Here is an 18,100-nt window from a genome sequence, read left to right on the forward strand (position 1 = left end):
AGAAAAACAAAGATGGATTTACACAGAGTGGGCTATTTTACTTCAAGCACCATCAAATGAAGAAGCCAAATGCATGGATTTTCAGGTATATTCAATTGAGTTGAACCTTTGACACTAAGAATTGAGATGTCTTACTACCTAGCATTAACACATTAGAAAACTGTGTAGTGTCAAAAGGACAGAAGGACAGAACACTGCCAGCATTCAAGCAATGTTGCCAACTAGACAATAAAATGTTCTACTGGAAGTTTTTGCGTTGAATTACTTATAAACTGGTAGCAACTTTGAAATTAAGGAGCATGTACTCCTTTTATTTTCTGTTTACATCAGAAAAACATAAATATAAGGCCTATTATTCATTAACAACTTTAAGGAACATTGATTTTACAAAGAGAAAAGATTAAGAACAGATATTATTCATAGTTGCTAAACTACAATTAGGCTCTGATTGCAAAAACAGAAAACAAAAGCAAAAAAGCCAGAGAAATATTGGCTTCAAATTTCAATTTTTTTCTCTTAGATCATATCATCCAGTTTCTGATCTCAAGTCTTGTTGTCTGTTAAAGGAAATATTTGATTTCTAAGTTCCTTCCTTCCTCCCTTTCTTGCTCTCCCCCATCCCTGCTCTTTTTCTTTGGAAGGAGACAGCTAGTGGAGCCAGTGGAAACCCAGCTGGAGGTAATGAGGACATTCTCTGATGAGATCTTTTGTCTTGCCCATTCTTCACCCTGATTAGAGCCTTGTTTAAACCAATCTACAGGCTCTTCCTGAATTCCTAAACCTAAAAAAATCGAAATAATACACATTTACTAGAAAAGTTATGAACAATTTCCAGTATGTGTGTGGGCCTCTCTGCACCAATGCCCTTGACAGTCCCTTCTTTCATGTTACTGTTACCTTCACCCACACCCTTCTACCTAACCAGTAACATTGTCCTGCAATTTTTCCTTTCTTCTGAATCTCTCCTTTCACATTGTCCTTCTACTGAACTATTATCTTCAGAATTAAAAAATGCTGTCATTTCTGTCCATTTTAAACATACCCTTTGTGGACTCCACTTCCCTTTCCATTCTTCTTTCAGTTACTGCTTCATATTTCTCCTTCACTGTTCTCTTTCCTTTAAAGAGTTGTCCAGGCTGGGAACGTGGCTTACTGGTAGAATGCTTGCCTAGCATGCATGAAGCCCTGGGTTCGATTCCTCAATACCACATAAACAGAAAAAGCCAGAAGTGGCTCTGTGGCTCCAGTGGTAGAGTGCTAGCCTTGAGCAAAAGAATCTCAGGGACAGTGCCCAAGCCCTGAGTTCAAGCCAGGAATGGCAAGAAACAAAAGTGTTGCCCATGCACACCGACTCCAATTTCTTTTCTCCCATTTCTTCTGAACCCTTCTGCTCTACTGCCTCTGCCATTGTACAGATAATATTCTCTAGGTCACCAACAATCCCTATGCTGCTAAAAACCAGTGGCCCAGTTCCATTGACCTGTTATCAACCATCAGCACAGTTGAAAAATTCAACCTCATTGTACAATTTCTTCTCTTGGGTTCCACAATATCACCACTCCCCTGATTTCTCTTTTCTGGTTGAGCCTTTCCTATTTTCTTTTCTGTTCTTCATCATTTTGTCAGTTTACTAATGTTAAGCCTCCCAGCTTAGTGTTTGGAATTCTCTATGCTACCGGTTGAGACCTCTCTCCAGTCTAAAGGTTCTCTTTATTTTTTAAAAATGTCAACCATATAGCAATAGCACTTTGATCCTTCGTCCTTGAATTCTAGACTCTTAATATTCTACTGTATACCTGACCTCTCCTCTTGGTTTTCTAACAGACATCAGACTTAATGTGTTTGAAAAAGAGCTCCAAAGCTTCATGATCAAGTCAATGTTTATTGGCACATGGATGGTCAAATAGATCAGTGGAATGAAATGGAGAGCTTAGATATAGTCTCAACTTATATTGCTAGTGGGTTTTCACCAAAGATGCCAAAATAGGAGAAAGTCTTTAAAAACTAATAGGGCATAGTCATATGAAAAAGAAACTTGGACTTTTCATACTACTCAGAAAAATTAATTCTAGTACATTCTGCTCTTTTGCTTCAGTAGTTGCTCACGTTCACTCATTATGACTTGTGAGCATGTATCCAGGTCATTATATACAATGATGTGGGAAAGGCAATAGTCACATATTTATCCTTTGCATTTCTCTAGGCTCATAATAATGGCTGACTTGTCTGTCCCCTGATGGTGCTCAGCCCATGGGCAGAGGGCTATCAGACCCTGACTTGTGTTCTAGTAATTCAGCCTTAAGTCTTCTGTTGGCCACTCTAGTCAACAGTTTAGATTAGTAAAATGTCACATTTCACATTGTTAACTTTTTTTTTGGTCAGTTGTGGGGCTTGAACTCTGGGCCTGGGCGCTGTCCCTCAGTTCTTCAGCTCAAGGTGAGCGCTCTACCACTTGAGCCACAGCACCACTTCTGGTTTTCTAAGTGGTTAATTGGAGATATGAGTCTCATGAGCTTTCTTGCCGGAGCTGGTTTTGAACAGTGATCCTCAGATCTCAGCCTCCTGAGTAGCTAGGATTACAGGCGTGAGCCACCAGCACCTGGCAGTGATATTTTCTTTTGGTCGGTCATGGGCCTGGGCGCTGTCCCTCAGCTCTTCAGCTCAAAGGCAAGTGCTCTACTACTTGGGCCACAGTGCAACTTCTGGCTTTTTCTGTTTATGTGGTGCTGAGGAATCAAACCCAGGGCCTTATGCATGTGAGGCAAGCACTCTACCGCTGAGCCACCTTCCTAGCCCCTCACATTATTAACTTTTATAACAACCCTTCTCTCTCTCAGTACATGTACATGGCTTGAGTAGTGCCTGCTATGAGAAGATGAAAAGATTTGATTTGCACATGAACTCAAAAAGGTCCTAGTTGCTTGAAAGCACCAAGAATTGTTAGGTTGACATATTGAAGAGTTAAATCTTGTGATTGCTAATGCCTTGACCAAGGCCCAGTGTAAAAAGATAATGAAACAAACATATATCGTGGCTTCCTCTTTCCCCTTTTTGTTATCTATTATGCTCCATTAGTCAGCCTTTGCTTCTTCTTTTGCCTTTCTTTCCTCTCCCTCTCAGGATTTCCTTTTCTTCATTTTCCCTCAGTCTCTCACCCCCATTTTCTTTTTCTCCAAAATAATATACTCAAAATGGTAACTTGCTTGAGGACTTGTTGGAACAAAGATATGACTAGCACCAACTTCAGGATATATGATTTTGAAGCCACAGAGTATACTCTGATGTATAGACATTAGAGGTGGAAAAGGACCTTGAGGTCATGGATGAAGCTCTTTGTCTTACTGATGATGGTAAATCATAGACTCCAAGTTACTTTAAGTACTCAAAGTATTATAGGTGGCCAATAAGAGGCGCAGGAAGAGATGGTGGATTATTAATTGGATGGTCTCAGTTTCATGACACTAATGAACATTCATTATCACTCTAATTTTGCTATAAGGAAGTTTTAACTTTTACTATTTTGTTTTGATCTATACATGATTCACATGTTGCTTTGAGGATGTCTAGGCATTCTTGTTGTCCAGTAATTGGTGTTCAGTTCTGGGCTATGGGTATGGCTTACCTCTTCTCTCTTGGGATGACTGCTTTTTCACACTTTCTAGGTGGCACTTGCTAGTGTGCTAAGAGGCAATTTCTGACTTAGCGAGAAGATGCTTACCCTGCAAATGATGAGTGCATGGCATGGTTGAGCATCTTTTCCCAGATGAAGAAGTTACTTTTTCCCCTTACCCTCTCTTTTTATTTCTTCTTCCCTCTTTAATTTCCTTGCTTTTCTTTTTCTCCTATCCTGTCTCATTCCTCATATCTGCCTAAGACAACCATGGACCTCATGGGGCTTGGAGTTAGAGAGATTATGATACAGACCAGTGATAATTGATATGTGTTCATTCAACAGCCAGCTTCACCTAGCTTTGAATATGAGACAGGCAGTATGATGGGCTTTTTATACAGTGTTTGCTATTACTTTCTTGTTATAACTTTTAATTTTCACATGTTTTTCCAATCTCATGTGGCTCCCATCATTAGCTACAATGAAGCCTACAGAGGTAGAGACACTTGTTCAGGGTCACACAGTCAGTGAATGGTAGGGTGAAGGCTCTTTGATTCATAGCTCATGTTTAGAACTGAGAAGTATGCCCTTTTATACACAGGTTCCTCATATTTGGACAACGTTACTTCTGTCTTTTGTTCCCTTTCTGAGACCTGTTTCATTCCATTTATATGGATGCTCTTGGTTAGATGGATGGAGTAGACCCTGGAGAGGTAGAATGGTAGAGTGCTCAAGAAAGCAGAATTAGGTAGGGGAAGATTTGATGCTGGGTTCCCACTTACCACCATCTGGCCTTGACCTCTGACTTGTTGTTCCCAGCCTTTCTTACCTATAAACATTTCTTCATGTGACATTTTTGAAGTATAAAACATATATAGAAGGGTGCATAGATAGTATTAATGCCACTCAAGATATTTTCACAAAGTGACATGCTGCCATGTTGAAGAATGGATCATTATTTAACCTCTCTGATGCTCCTTATTGTCTCCCTCCAGGCATTACCTCTCCCTATCCCCATCCAAGAGTAACTCCTTCTTCAGCCCTTCTTTCTGTCTTTTGACAGTATTGGGATTTGAACTCAGGGCTTTGTGCTTGCTACTACTTGAACTCTGCCCTCAGTAACCCCTCCTTCCACAATTTTTATTTTTATTTTTTCCTGGTTTCAACTGTTTATGGATGAAAACATCCAGAATGTCTCTTTAGTATTTGGTTCCTTTTGCTAGCATCATGTTTAGTGGTATTATCTATGTCATCAGGTATGGTTGTTAGTTCTTTTTATTGAATGGTAGTTCATCTCAATTCAATAACTGGGTCCACTAATGGTAGACATTTGGGTTATTTCTAATATTTTACTTTAATAGAAGAAGGCTACTCTGGACATTCTTGCTTAAGTTTTTGGTGGACAGAGACATAGTCATATAGGAGTGGGATTTCTGGTTATAGATAATAAATGTTTTTCAGCTTTCTAGAGCCTGCCCAACATTTTAATAAATTTATTTGACCTTATAGTGTAGTGAGAAATAAATTGCCTTGTGGCAAGTGCTCAGTGTTGCCTTTGGGCACATGGGAGTTTCCTCTCAAGACATATTTAAAAATGTAATGGAGTCCCAAGTTTCCATTAAGACCAAGTACCAAGATGGATTTAGACATTTCTGTATTGTTTTTTCATTTAGGCTGGTTCAGTTGTTTTGTTATTTCATATCATGTTGCTATTCTTCCTTCACTAAGTTCTCAGGGTAGGTCTGAATTCTATCCAAGTGTATGGGGCTGTATGAACTACCACCTTGCTGAGAAGGAGACAACAAGGCAGCAAGTCTCTCCCCTTCTGACTCGGGACGGAGGTGCAAACAGATGGTATGGATGTTGGAGGGTGGGAGGGGGCTTGTAGTGGACAGTAGAATGAAGGATTAAAAAAATAGTGGTACGTTTTATGCAAACTCAATATTTCATCTCTTAGAAGATAGACTGTATAATTGGAAGAACAATGAATAACAACCATTAAATGAGGAAGGAGAAAGATCTCAAGTGCAAAGATTCACTTTATTCATCGTTTCCCCCCCAATATCATCATGATTCAAGCTAAGGAGGAGGAGGGGAGATGAGGTGGGGAGAGGAGTTGGAGGATAGCAACAGGGCCTATCTCCTGTGGGAAAAGGCCTACAGAAAAGCGAGGCTTGACCTGAGGAGCAGGTGTGGGTGCCTGGTAGGCCTCTAGCTCTAACACTCATTCTTTTTGACACTCTTGATAATGGGGGAGGTCAGAGTCTTATGGGTGACCTCACAGACATAGAGATTATGGCTTTCGTACTCTGTACTGGTCATTGTTAGGGTGCTGCTGAGGCTGTAGGTGAGGTCCTTGCTGTCCTGCTCTGTCTTACTTTCCAGGATGCCATCTGTCTTGGAAGTACCATCAACTTTCCACTTCACGTTAATATCACTGGGGTAGAACGAATCTACAAAGCACACTACGGAGGCGCTCCCAGTGTTCAACTGCTCTTGAGATGGTGGGAAGACGGAGACAGTTGGCTTAGCGTCAGCCCCTGAAGGAAGGAAGCACAGAAGATGGATTTAAGTCACAGTGAATAGCTTCTCGAGTGCATTGCTGAGGATGGTCACATTAAAGACAGACACACAAAAGAACATGCTTATCTTGCAGAATTGGGACAAAAAAACCAGGAAGCACTTGTGTAAATCAAAGTGGTTTGGGGTTACACTCTAGATTCCCCCTTAAGAAAGTTCTGGTTTTGACCTCTTTGAAGCCATTTTGAGGCCTTCTAATATGCTTCTCTGATCTTACCCTTTCTGTCTTCAACTGTGCTCTCTAATGGCTCAATGCTTCAGCCTAAGAAAACATACCACTTGTCTCTCTCTGACGCCCCCCCCCCCCTTTTTTTAGAAGTCTGGACAGATCTTGGGCCACTCTAAATATAAGAGACTAGGGTAGCGGAAAATGAACTTTCATTTCCCACATCCCTCTCTCATAGTGCTGTGACATCAAGTTCTCCCAGGCTTCCTTTAGTGTGGCAAGGCCAAAGCCATCTTATCCAGGTTGCACATGCCAGTGTCTGTGCCAGGTGGGTGTTGGCCTCCTTACCCTTTGGGACCAAATCAGCACCTCTTCTCTTCTAGTTCTCACTATGGCCTCCAAGTGAGACTCAGGCCTTGGCTTGAAGGTTTGTAACCACATGGGGCCATTTTTAGCCAGGCTAGAAGGAGTTAACTGAAATCTTGGCCACCTGCCTGGGAGGAACTGGCTAGGTTCACTTCTGAACAGCTGCCAGATGGCCTCCTGGAAATCCCCTCTGAGGAGATAGGAGCCCTCATGTGGGAGGCCATAGTTAAAATGAAAACCAAGCATCTTTGTGAGAATTAGTCAACAGAATCAGGAATATATATATATATATATATATATATATATATATATATATGTTTAAATAAAGCTAACTTCAATGTTCGCTAAACAATTCAACATTGGATTTTGAACTTTTACAGTTAATATTGCCTTTTCTTTAAACCCTCATTATTAATTTTTTTCCTCCCCAAATCATTGTATAAAATAGATTTAGTAGCAAAATAATAAAATGTCTGCAAAATAATCGGCTTGAACTCTAGGCTTGAGTGCTGTCCCTCAGCTCTTCAGCTCAAGGTGAACACTCTACCACTTGAGCCACAGTGCCACTTCCATGAAATTTTTTTTGATTAATTTATTTGAAAAAGAACTCTTTAGGGTTTAAAACAATTTTTTTTCCTATAACAAGGAAATGTTCCTATCTGGGTGAGTTCTTGATCTCTTCATATTTTCCATCTAGCTTTAGAATATTTAAGAGATATTGTATTTGTTATTTCATGATATCTTATTAAGCTTTTAATAGAGCTTGACACTTTTTCAAAGAGTTTTTGTATGACTAAAATATCCTATCCAAGCAGTTAAAATTTTGAAAATTAAAACTCTCACAATTTATCTCATTGTTAAAAATCCTGAATAGACAATTGCTGGCATTAAATTTAGTTTCCACTGGTGTAGATTTTACTCTGAAAGAATTGTATATAGTTCTCTTTTTTGGACTGAATTTTTATTATCCAAATAACTACAATAAAATAATAATGTATCACCCTCCACAAAATAGGTTTTTGTTATTTACATCACCCTAATGGAAATTTTTCAGTCATGGGATATAATAATAAAGGTGAATTATGTTTTGGAAATGTCTAGTACATCAATTTTCACCTTGTTTTCCCCATTTTAGTACCTATCACATTACTATTCTCTTTCTGTTAGTGGCATTGTGCCTATTACTGAGCTTTAGGAAAGCTGGGGGGCTTTGAGTTAAGCCAACAAATATGGCCCTTAAAGGCCACATGAACATGGTGGCATGCCACACGAGTCATTCAATCATGAAAACCACCGCCATGAGCTCTCCAGATTACTACAGACTCTTTGGCGTATAAAAATATAGACAAATACTGACTGGAGGAGATAAAAGAACACACTAGAAAACATTTCCTACTTTCTTATAAATTTTTAGACATCTAAAATGAAATTATTTCCTTTTCTTCCTTTAAAAAATTTCTCTGAAACTAAGTTTTTGATGACAATTCTTTCCTTAATGTTAGAATAAGAGATTATTTCAAGTATAATGTAAAAATTGGACTGAAAAGGGAGTCATTTGCCATAATCATAAACTGAGGAAAGATTTTCAGGAAGAATTGAGATCTCTCATTTGACAGTTGATCACTCATTTTAGACTCTAGGAGAGCCATTGCTGTAGATTATCAACTAATGCACTTCTACTATTAGGTGGATATCCTTTTCTACCTTCTTTCTGATTCTTTTAGTGTATGATATTGATTTTTAAAGCTATCTTATTAAATAATTTATGAGGCAACAGACCAAAAAATAGAACTCCTACCTTTTCTACATTTCATACAGTGAGCAAAGCCCAACCTGTATTTCAAAATTCAATAAAAAATGATTTTACTTTTGTTCTTTACAGTTCTGAGTCTTTTTCATGTACATTATTTATTTATATTTAATCATTCAGCTTGGCTTAACTCAATCTTTTGATCTCCAAATCCAGTTTTGAAGCTGAGTTTGATAAATTTGAAATATTCTCATTTACTCAGTCCATAAAACTCCTACATATACTTCTAAAAAATGCCAGTGGTAATTAGACACAAATTTCAGAAGGCAATAGAGAAAACTTAAGCTCCAATTGTGTTGCTTTGCCAAAGGTGATAAACAGATATTAGCTTAATTATTTTTCTTCAGCAAAATTTGTTTGCTACAAATATCAACAGATCAATTGCTAAGCAGTGAAAATCTGAAAATTTAGATGACAAGCTCTTTGCTCTTTCTTGAGCTGAACAAATTTTCACTCTTACTCATCTGCATTTTAGACTTGAACATTTTCTTTTCGGGCTTGAGCTCAGCTTATAGGACAAACATAAAAACTCTCCATATTTTACAACTCTATGTGAAAAAAGAATTAGAAAAGTGCACTTACGTTTGACTTCCAACTTGGTCCCTCCACCGAACGTGAGCCACAGTAACGACTCTGTCATTTGTCCCTCAACAAAAACCTTCCCTCAAAGCCAGTCAGCCAAATTCCAAGAAAACATTATTTCCTTGACTGTCTCCTCACAACTCTAACAATCTGCTCATATTTTAAGTGGACTACTTTCTGGTATTTTTCTAATTACTTATGGGTCACTAAGAATGGCTCATTTAACCAAAATATCCTAGAAATGAAGCCCAAACTCCACAAATAATTGAGCAAAAATGTACTTACGTTTGATTTCCAATTGGGTCCCTTGGCCGAAAGTGAATCACAGTGATTCAATTTAATTTCTCCCTTGACAAAAACCTTTCTAGAAGTGTAATCATCCCTTTCCCTTAATAAAGTTGTTCTGACTTAGCTTAAAAAGGTCCAGCCAGCTTCCTATGCAACAATTTCCCTACTTGCCTAGTCTGAAAATGAATTTGTTAACATTTCTGACACCCAACTAATGGAAAAATCAAGAAGGAGCACAAAGCAAATGGTGAGATAGAAAGAGTGAAGAATCAGTTGAAAAAGATACTTACGTTTGATTGTCAACTTGGTCCCGCCGCCGAACGTGTACACACAGTGGTGTCTCTGAACTTCCCTCATGTACAAAAACTTTCCCTTTCTAAGAGTTGAGCAAGGCTCTCTCTGGATCATGCTATGATGCTTCCTTATACATTTTTGAAACTATTGCTTGGAAAAGTTTATTCTCACCCAATGACTGACTCTTGATCTCCAAAGAATATGTACAATCAATTCTCAAGCCTGCTTACAGAGATCAAGTTTAGCTATGCCTCAGAAGATGCTAGAGTCTGGTTTCCCAGAGTTAGTTTATAGATCACTTCAGCGACACAGAGACCAAGAGACACACAAAACCAAGGAAGGAGAGTTTGGATTTTACTCACGTTTGATTTCCAGCTTGGTCCCTCCGCCGAACGTCCACCACAGTGATAGTTCTCCATTGTATTGCTGTACAAAAACCTTTCTCACTAAAGAGGAACAGAGCCTTGAATCACTTGCTAAAGCTTAACTTCTTTTCAAGCAGGTGTGGAAGCCCAAGGGCTTCCCTGACAAAGTGTTTGCTTTCTTAGGTGAGATCTAGAATCTCAGAAGATAATATGTTTTATGATCCATTTCTTTAGCAATCTACCATATCTGGACTACTTATCTATTTATTTAAAAACAGCCTAAATATAAATTATAAAGAAAAAGATGTAAATGAAAAATAGTTATGTTATTACAATTTCTCTTGGGTTGGGGGAACTGTTGGAAAGGAAAAATTTTGTTTGGTGTAATTACAGAATTCATTGGCTTCTATCAGTTCACAATAGTTAAGAATGCATTTCTGTTTAGACTTCTCCTTTGCTATGATGATATTCTAATAAGGGAGATTAAAAGCCGTGTGCTGTTGGCTCATGCCTGTAATCCTAGTTACTCAGGAGGCTGAGATCTGAGGATTTTGGTTCAAAGCCAGTCTAGATAGGAAACTCTATGATAGTTTTATCTTCAGTTGCGAGTGCGTGCGCGCACACACACACACACACACACAGCTGTAAGTGGAGCTGTGGATCAAGTGGTAGAATGCAAACACTGAGCACAAAACCTCAGAAACACACTCAGGCCCTGAGTTCAAGCCATAGAATCAGAAAAAAGGGTAGATTTAATATATATCAAATCCAGGCTCATATCTTTGAAATGCAATTTGGAATTGAGCTACAGACTACTGAACAAAAATGAGGTTTGATAGAGTAGAGAAATAGGCTTTATTTGGTGGCTTGGTCTGTTGTGTTGGTCTTGGAGTGTCCATCTCGCTGAAATGAAACAACTACTGTCTTTGGAGATATCATGGAATCTTAGCCTGCCATGCATCTCCAGAGTAATGTATCAGGGATGGCTACTGAAGACCTTGTTTTGAGTCCTGATTATGGTCTTGCTTCCTGATTCATCTTTCAGTCCTCTCCCTTTCCACACATTGCAGCTACTATCTTAAACTCCTTACAGTTCTACTGTAGCTTCTAGCTTTTATAAAATATTCATTTTGTTTGGAAACATTTTTGCTCACCTGGGTTAGCATGTAAAGAGCAGGTTGTCTTTCATGCGTCAATTCAAGTGACTGATTTCTCTCAGATTATCCCCAAGGAGGTGACCTGACTACAGAGTACGCAGACAGGTTACTAGGCTCAGAATAATTAATTGCTATTATAGGTGGTCACTCTCTGGGCAAATAAGAGCAATTAATAAATAAGAGCAATTAGATTGTAAGTTATTTTCTTAGCTTGTAAATTATTTTGTTTTATTTGACAGTGTTCAGGAGTTTTAGTTCAGCATCTTCACTTGTCCAATGTTCAAGAAATATTTGCAGAACAAATAAAAAATGAACTGAAAATCAGTAATTGATCAGACACAATAAATTATAATAGACCAAATGTTAATACTGACCATGGCAATACTAAGATTTACAAGAGAAATTATAACTGTATACTCTAAGGTAAGGAGGTAGATTATTTGATTCTGTCATTGGGAGCTTTACAAGTTGTGTTAACTAACAGAATCATATGATTCTACCTAGTTAATCAGACTCTAACTAGCAGACTCAATTCTGCTAGTTAAGATGAAGAAAGAGACAAGTTGTAGAAAAGAGAGAAATTAGAAGTGGAAAGGAAGAGTGCAAAATAGTTAATGAAGAATGTAGCCAATATGGATAAAAAGACAGAAAGCTATTTCTTGGCAGACATATAAGCATTATCTTGACCCCAAGATGCTAGGAATTAAAAATTAAAATGATTCCTGTTTCATAAATGAGGTGAGAAATCTTGAGTGCAGAGAGGTCAAGTAAATGGCCTGTGATAGCAAAGGGCAGAAATTGGGATGTGCCTCAATGCATATACAAGATTGTGCATTGAAAATGTGTTTAAAAGATGAATACGGAAATGTTCACAAATGACTCTTTTATTTTTTTCCAGTACTGGGGCTTGAAGTCAGGGTGTGGGCATTGTCCCTTTGCTTTATTGCTCAAGGCTGGCACTTTATTTCTTGAGCCACAGCTTTACTTTTAGCTTTTTGGTGGTTAATTGTAGATAAGAATCTGTAGACTTTCCTGCCTGGGCTGGCTTCAAACTATGAACCTCAGATTTTGGCTTCCTAAATAGGTAGAATTATAAGAAAGGACAATCAGTGACTGGCTAAACTACTTTTGATAGGGCTTTACAATGTATTACAAAGCAGCCAATAAAGTGAAATTGATTTCTATCTAGTCATATGGTAAGTGTTTGTGAAAATTCAGGTCGCAGGAGTTGTCTGGTCTGATACCACAATCTTGTTAATGGAGTTCTGTATACACACATACATATACATATATATGTTATATTATGTGTATATACATATATATGTATATGCAGATGTATATACATATATACATATACATTCATATATGTATATGCATATATATGTATATGTATATACACACACACAAGATAATTCTTAAAGATTACACAAATGACCCAGTAGATATTTTCTGAGATTGCAGAGGAAAAACAATGACATCTCTTATCTTCTACTCTTCTGCATATTGTATGTAAGCATGTAGACTGTATATTGTTTGATTTTGTGTGTGTGTGTGTGTGTGTGTGTGTGTGTGTGTGTGTGTGTATCTGTGTTTGTATTGGACTTTAAGCTAAGACCTTGCACTCTTGCTTGGCTTGAACGCTATGGCTGTCACTCTACCACTTGAGCCATACCTCCAATCTCTAATTTGGCATTTCGTTGGTTAATTGGAGATGGAGTCTCACGGACTTTTTTTTTGCCTGTGCTGGATTTGAACTGTAATCCTCTGATTTAGTCTCCCAAGTATCTAAGAAGATTATTGGTTTTAAAAAATCATGTGGATACATTCATATTAGGTCTTTAGAAATGATAAAGCTGTATCATTAAATAAGGGAATATTCTAACATTGATAGCATTCTCAGTATTTATATGCAAATATTAAAATTTATATTACAAATATAATTTAAACATGACATGCATATAAGCATTTTTTCCATTTGTCAATCCTTTTCTTATAATCCTTAAACTAAGAGTGTAAAAAAGGTAAGAACTTCCCTGGTATTGTAAAGAAGAGAATCTTTTACAAATGGAGAGGTGGAGTCTGGAATATGGGAAAGGAAGAGATGAGCTAGCCAGGTCAGGGTGTATCTTGGACATTTAACATGAAAAGTGAAAGCCTAGGGCTGTTCAAAAGCAATACCTGCTTTAGAATACAATACATTACAGTGGCAACTGACAGGAATGGTGAAGATGAGGCTCAGTGAGAAGTGGTTCAAAATTTTAACATGCATGGTGTTCATTATTTGGAAGCAAAGGATGTCTCCAAAACATCTGTGTGAGGCTCTGCCAGAACAATGAATCTAGACTTGACATTGAGAAGATCAGCTTGCTGAAGAAAGGCAGTGCCTATAAGACAGTGGGAGGTAATGGAAATTGATTTTTTTTGAGGGGCGAGGGGAACATTCAATAAATAGTTCTCATCACTGCACCACTGTAGCTACTTCGCATTTGACTCCTAGCATAATTGCACTCTCAGAACAAATTAGAAACTGCTTATAGAGGGAAGAAATGGAAGGGGGCCAGAGAGGAAGAGGAAGAAATAGGAAAATGGATAAGGAGATGGAGAAAGAGAAGGAGAAGCAAGCAAATGTAAATGCACACCAATAAATCATATTGAACACTATTGATAAACTACCTTCACCATAAATATTCCTCAGATCTAGCAATTCAAAGAACAGAAAATCTTGCTTATGTGAAGCAAGTGGTCTACTGCTGGGCTACATCTCCAAGCCCCATTTTTGTGTTTTATTTATCATAATTAGACAGGCTAATTGGGAGAGCTTCTCTCAAGCCAGCATTGCACAGATAATCGCCAGTGTTCAGGAACACAACGGCTCAGTTTGGTTTCTGCAAGCTTTGAGGGATGATGGCTTCCTTACCTGATTTGTATCTGATATATATCTTGAAGTCTGTGGGTCAATATTTTATTCTTGTTCACCAATCATAATAGAGTCCAGAGTGGTTGGTTGGCTTTGTCTCAGCTGCAATCCATGGACAATAACATAATATAGACTGTCCTTTAGTTGGTACCCACCAGAACAGAAGGGGATTCTGTGGTCCACATCCAATGGTGTTTAAACTGGATCAAGTATCATTCTTCCAAGTGCCATGAGTGGGTACCTGTCTTGGATCCCCAGGCTGGGCCCCACTGGCCAGGAAGGAGGTCACTTGAGAAAGAGCTGCTTCTTTGCTTGTGTCCATTTCTACTCATCTGTAGTCAGGAATATCAGCAGAAGAATACTCTTTCCTAGCCATGTACGTAACACTGTCCAAGATAATCCAAGACTCTGATCCCAATCCAGAAAATGCAGATGCCCTTTTTGTTCCCAGTAGGTCATGAGGCTGCAGGAGTTCTTGGCTTTCTTTAATGAAGGGGAAAACAGCAACTGTGTAAGGGTTATTGCCCCTCCAGGGTTTGGCCTCTGAGATTTACATAGCAGGTGCTGTGGTTTCTGGCTCTCTTTATAAGAGTGACCAGCTGATCTCCGTGAGCAGATCTCTCAAGCTTCCTGCCTTCTCCATCTGCCTGCCACATATTGTATGTGGTTCTTGTGGTCATCATACTTTTGTCCCCAGGTTGATGTGACGTGGCATGTGTCTTACATGCATATGGACCTCTATGGATAGAACAATGGAGAGGAGGGGGTTGGGCCAGAGGGTTTGGTGGGGCTGTGTGTGAATTCTTGAATTCCCCAGGTCATCCCTGCTCATGCTGAGAGAGTACTCATGGGGGGTTAGCTAGGGAGAACAATCTAGGGGAAAAGAAGTTGGCACCGGGTAGCATAGAATAGGAACAAAAATGCCTTTCACCCCAGAGTCCCTTGGGAGGAAGAAGGAGACTGCCTTATGCTTCCTTATTTTTACCTGTTTCAGTGAGCGCTAGCTGCCAAGTCATCTTTCTGGGGAACGTTATGTATAATGAATGTTTAGTCAGTATAAGATGCTTCCTGCTTTCATAATACGAGTAATTCTACATGCACATTTATTAAAATCCCTGACAAGGACTGGCATTGCTAATGAATCAAACTTTCAATGTGTATTCAGACCATTGAATTTTCTACTTAATGGTGACATGGGCTACTGTTTAATTGTAGTTACTTATTTTTGTTTTATTTACTTCTTTAAAAAAATCTTATCTCTAAGTAGCTGTACAAAGAGGTTTCAGCTCAACATGTCAATTTATAAGTACAATGCTCTAAATCAGTGTCTTCCTTTCCAACATTCTCCCTGCGTTTGTCCCCCATCTTTGCCTATAGTCCAGCTTTTCTAGAAGCAGAGATCAGGAGGATTGATGACCCAGGCAAAAAGTTAGCAAGATTTCATCTCAACAAATAATTGAACATAATAGTATGAACTAGCATCTGAGTGACATGGAAGGCCATAGATACAAGGATCTGTTAGAGGTCAGTCCCAGACAAATGTGTAAGACCCTACCTGAAAAATAACTAAAGCAAAAATAAACTGGTGTGTGTGTGGCTTAACTAGTTAGAATGCTTAGCAGTAGGGCCCTGATTCAAACCCCAATACTGAAAATAAAAAAGGAATATTATACATAAAATATAGAGTATAAATTAGAAAACAAAGTATGACACTGTAGGGAACATCTAATGTTTTGTTTAAATATACCCTAAATTTGATGGTGGAGAGATTGGTTATGTAGAAACAGACAAAACAAACAAACAACAAAAAACCCAAACCAATTCTGACAGATCTGGTTTTGTCCAGTCAGAAGACCAGAAAATAAGCAGCTTATTAAGACAGAAAAGTTTTAGACAGCAACTGCTGTATTGTAGTCATGTGCCATGAACCTTCCTCCACCTCTGTCTGCTCTCCTCAGGGCCTTGGAGAGCTTGACTTCCACCCTGGTTCAGTGAAAGCATGGGGGTGCACATCTGTAATTCGCAAATAGGAGGCTGAGATAGGAGAATTTCAAATTTGTGGCCATCCTGGGATACATAGTTCTAGACAAGCCTGGACTACATAGCCAAGACCCTGCCTTAACAAAACAGAACACAATAAAACAAAACAAAACACACAAAAAATAAGAAGTTTGGGGCTTGGCTCAAATGTTCTAACGTGGCTGGGCGCTGGTGGCGCATGCCTGTAATCTTAGCTACTCAAGAGGCTGAGATCTTAGGAGCATGGTTTGAAGCTAGCCGAGTCAGGAAAATCCATGAGATTCTTTTTTTAAATACATTTTTATTGTAAAAATAGTGTACAGAGGAGTTACAGTTACATGAGTAAGGTAATGAGTACATTTCCTATCAAGCATTGATACCTCCTTCTAAAGTTCGTTTTCAACATAGTGTCTTGTACCTCTCATTGTTACAATGGGTCAAGCTCTATCCCTATTTAAGCATTTTTTTTCCTTCCCCTCCCAAATTAGAAAAGTGTATATACAAGATTTAGGGCACCGAAATCAAATACAGTGAAAACAGGGGTTATATCGTGGGGGAAGAATATGCAAAAGAAACAAAAAAAATCACATAGTACATTATAAGTACGTTAGAAACAATAGCAAGCAAGAAAAAAAAACCACTGTGTCCCTGTCTTGGGGTTCATTTCACTTAACATCATCTTATATGGTCATATGTACATCGCTTTTGACCTTTTCTGCTTGTCCCAGACATATATTAGTTATTGCAAATAAGGGAAACCATGGAATCTATTTTCTTTTTTTGGGGGGGGGTCTGGTTGTGGGGCCTGAACTCTGGGCCTGAGCGCTGTCTTTCAGCTCTTCAGCTCAAGGCTAGCACTCTACCACTTGAGCCACAGCCCCACTTCCGGCTTTTTTCTTTTTGCTTATGTGGTGCTGAGGAATTGAACCCAGGCCTCAGGCATGCAAGGCAAGTGCTCTACCACTGAGCCACCTTCCCAGCCCCAACCTATGTTTCTTTGGGCCTGGCTCACTTCACTTAATATGATTTTTTCCAAGTCTTTCCATTTCCTAACAAATGGGGTGGTGTCATTCTTTCTGATGGGAGCATAGAATTCCATTGTGTGTGTATGTATGTATGTATGTATGTGTGTGTGTGTGTGTGTGTGTGTGTGTGTGTGTGTATATATATATATATACATATATATATATATATATATATATATATATATATATATATCACATTTTCTTGATCCACTCATCTACTGAGGGGCATCTGAGTTGATTCCATATCTTAGCTATGGTGAATAATACTGCAACAAAATAGTTGTGCTGGTAACTTTAGTATGGCCATGTTTGTCTTCATTTGAGTATATGCCCCAAAGTGGGATTGCTGTGTCATAGGGGGGAGTTCTATGTGTAGTCTTTTGAGGAACCTCCATACTGCTTTCCAGAGTGGTTGAACAAGTTTACACTCCCACCAACAGTACAGTAGGATTCCCTTCTGTCCACATCCCCTCCAGCATCTGTTGTTATTAGATTTCTTGATTATAGCCATTCTAACTGGGGTGAGGTGGAATCTCAAAGTTGTTTTGATTTACATTTCTTTCATGGCTAAAGAAGTTGAGCATTTCTTCATGTGCCTATTGGCCACTCTTATTTTCTCTTCAGAGAAGTCTCTCTTTAAGTCTTCAGCCCACTTGTTGATGGAGCAGTTGTTTCTTTGAGGATTTGTTGTTGGAGATTTAATTTTTTGAGTTCTAAGTATATTTTAGATATGAGGCCCTTGCCTGTTGGATGGCTAGTGAAGATCTTCTCCCAATCCATGGGTTTTTTATTGATCTTGTTAGCTATGTCCCTTGCCATGCAGTAGCTCTACAGTATCACACAATCCCATTCATCCAACCTTTCTTTGATTTATTGTGTTTCTGAATCTTTATTAAGAAAATTTCAGCCTGTGCCAAGGAG

General features: G+C 38.7%; 1 gene segment (V, D, J or C); it reads right to left on the reverse strand.

Annotated features, from left to right (window-relative positions):
* Window positions 1-5,631: 5,631 nt before the first annotated feature.
* Window positions 5,632-18,100, reverse strand: part of LOC138825240 (immunoglobulin kappa variable 2D-29-like) — a 144,962-nt gene continuing 132,493 nt past the window's right edge. The window contains 2 exon segments of the V gene segment in view: window positions 5,632-6,150; window positions 10,059-10,096. Coding sequence covers window positions 5,828-6,150; window positions 10,059-10,096 — 361 coding nt within the window.

This window comes from Dipodomys merriami, unplaced genomic scaffold (assembly GCF_024711535.1).
Source record: "Dipodomys merriami isolate MVZ:Mamm:240054 unplaced genomic scaffold, mDipMer1.0.p SCAF_136, whole genome shotgun sequence".
Lineage (NCBI taxonomy): Eukaryota > Metazoa > Chordata > Mammalia > Rodentia > Heteromyidae > Dipodomys > Dipodomys merriami.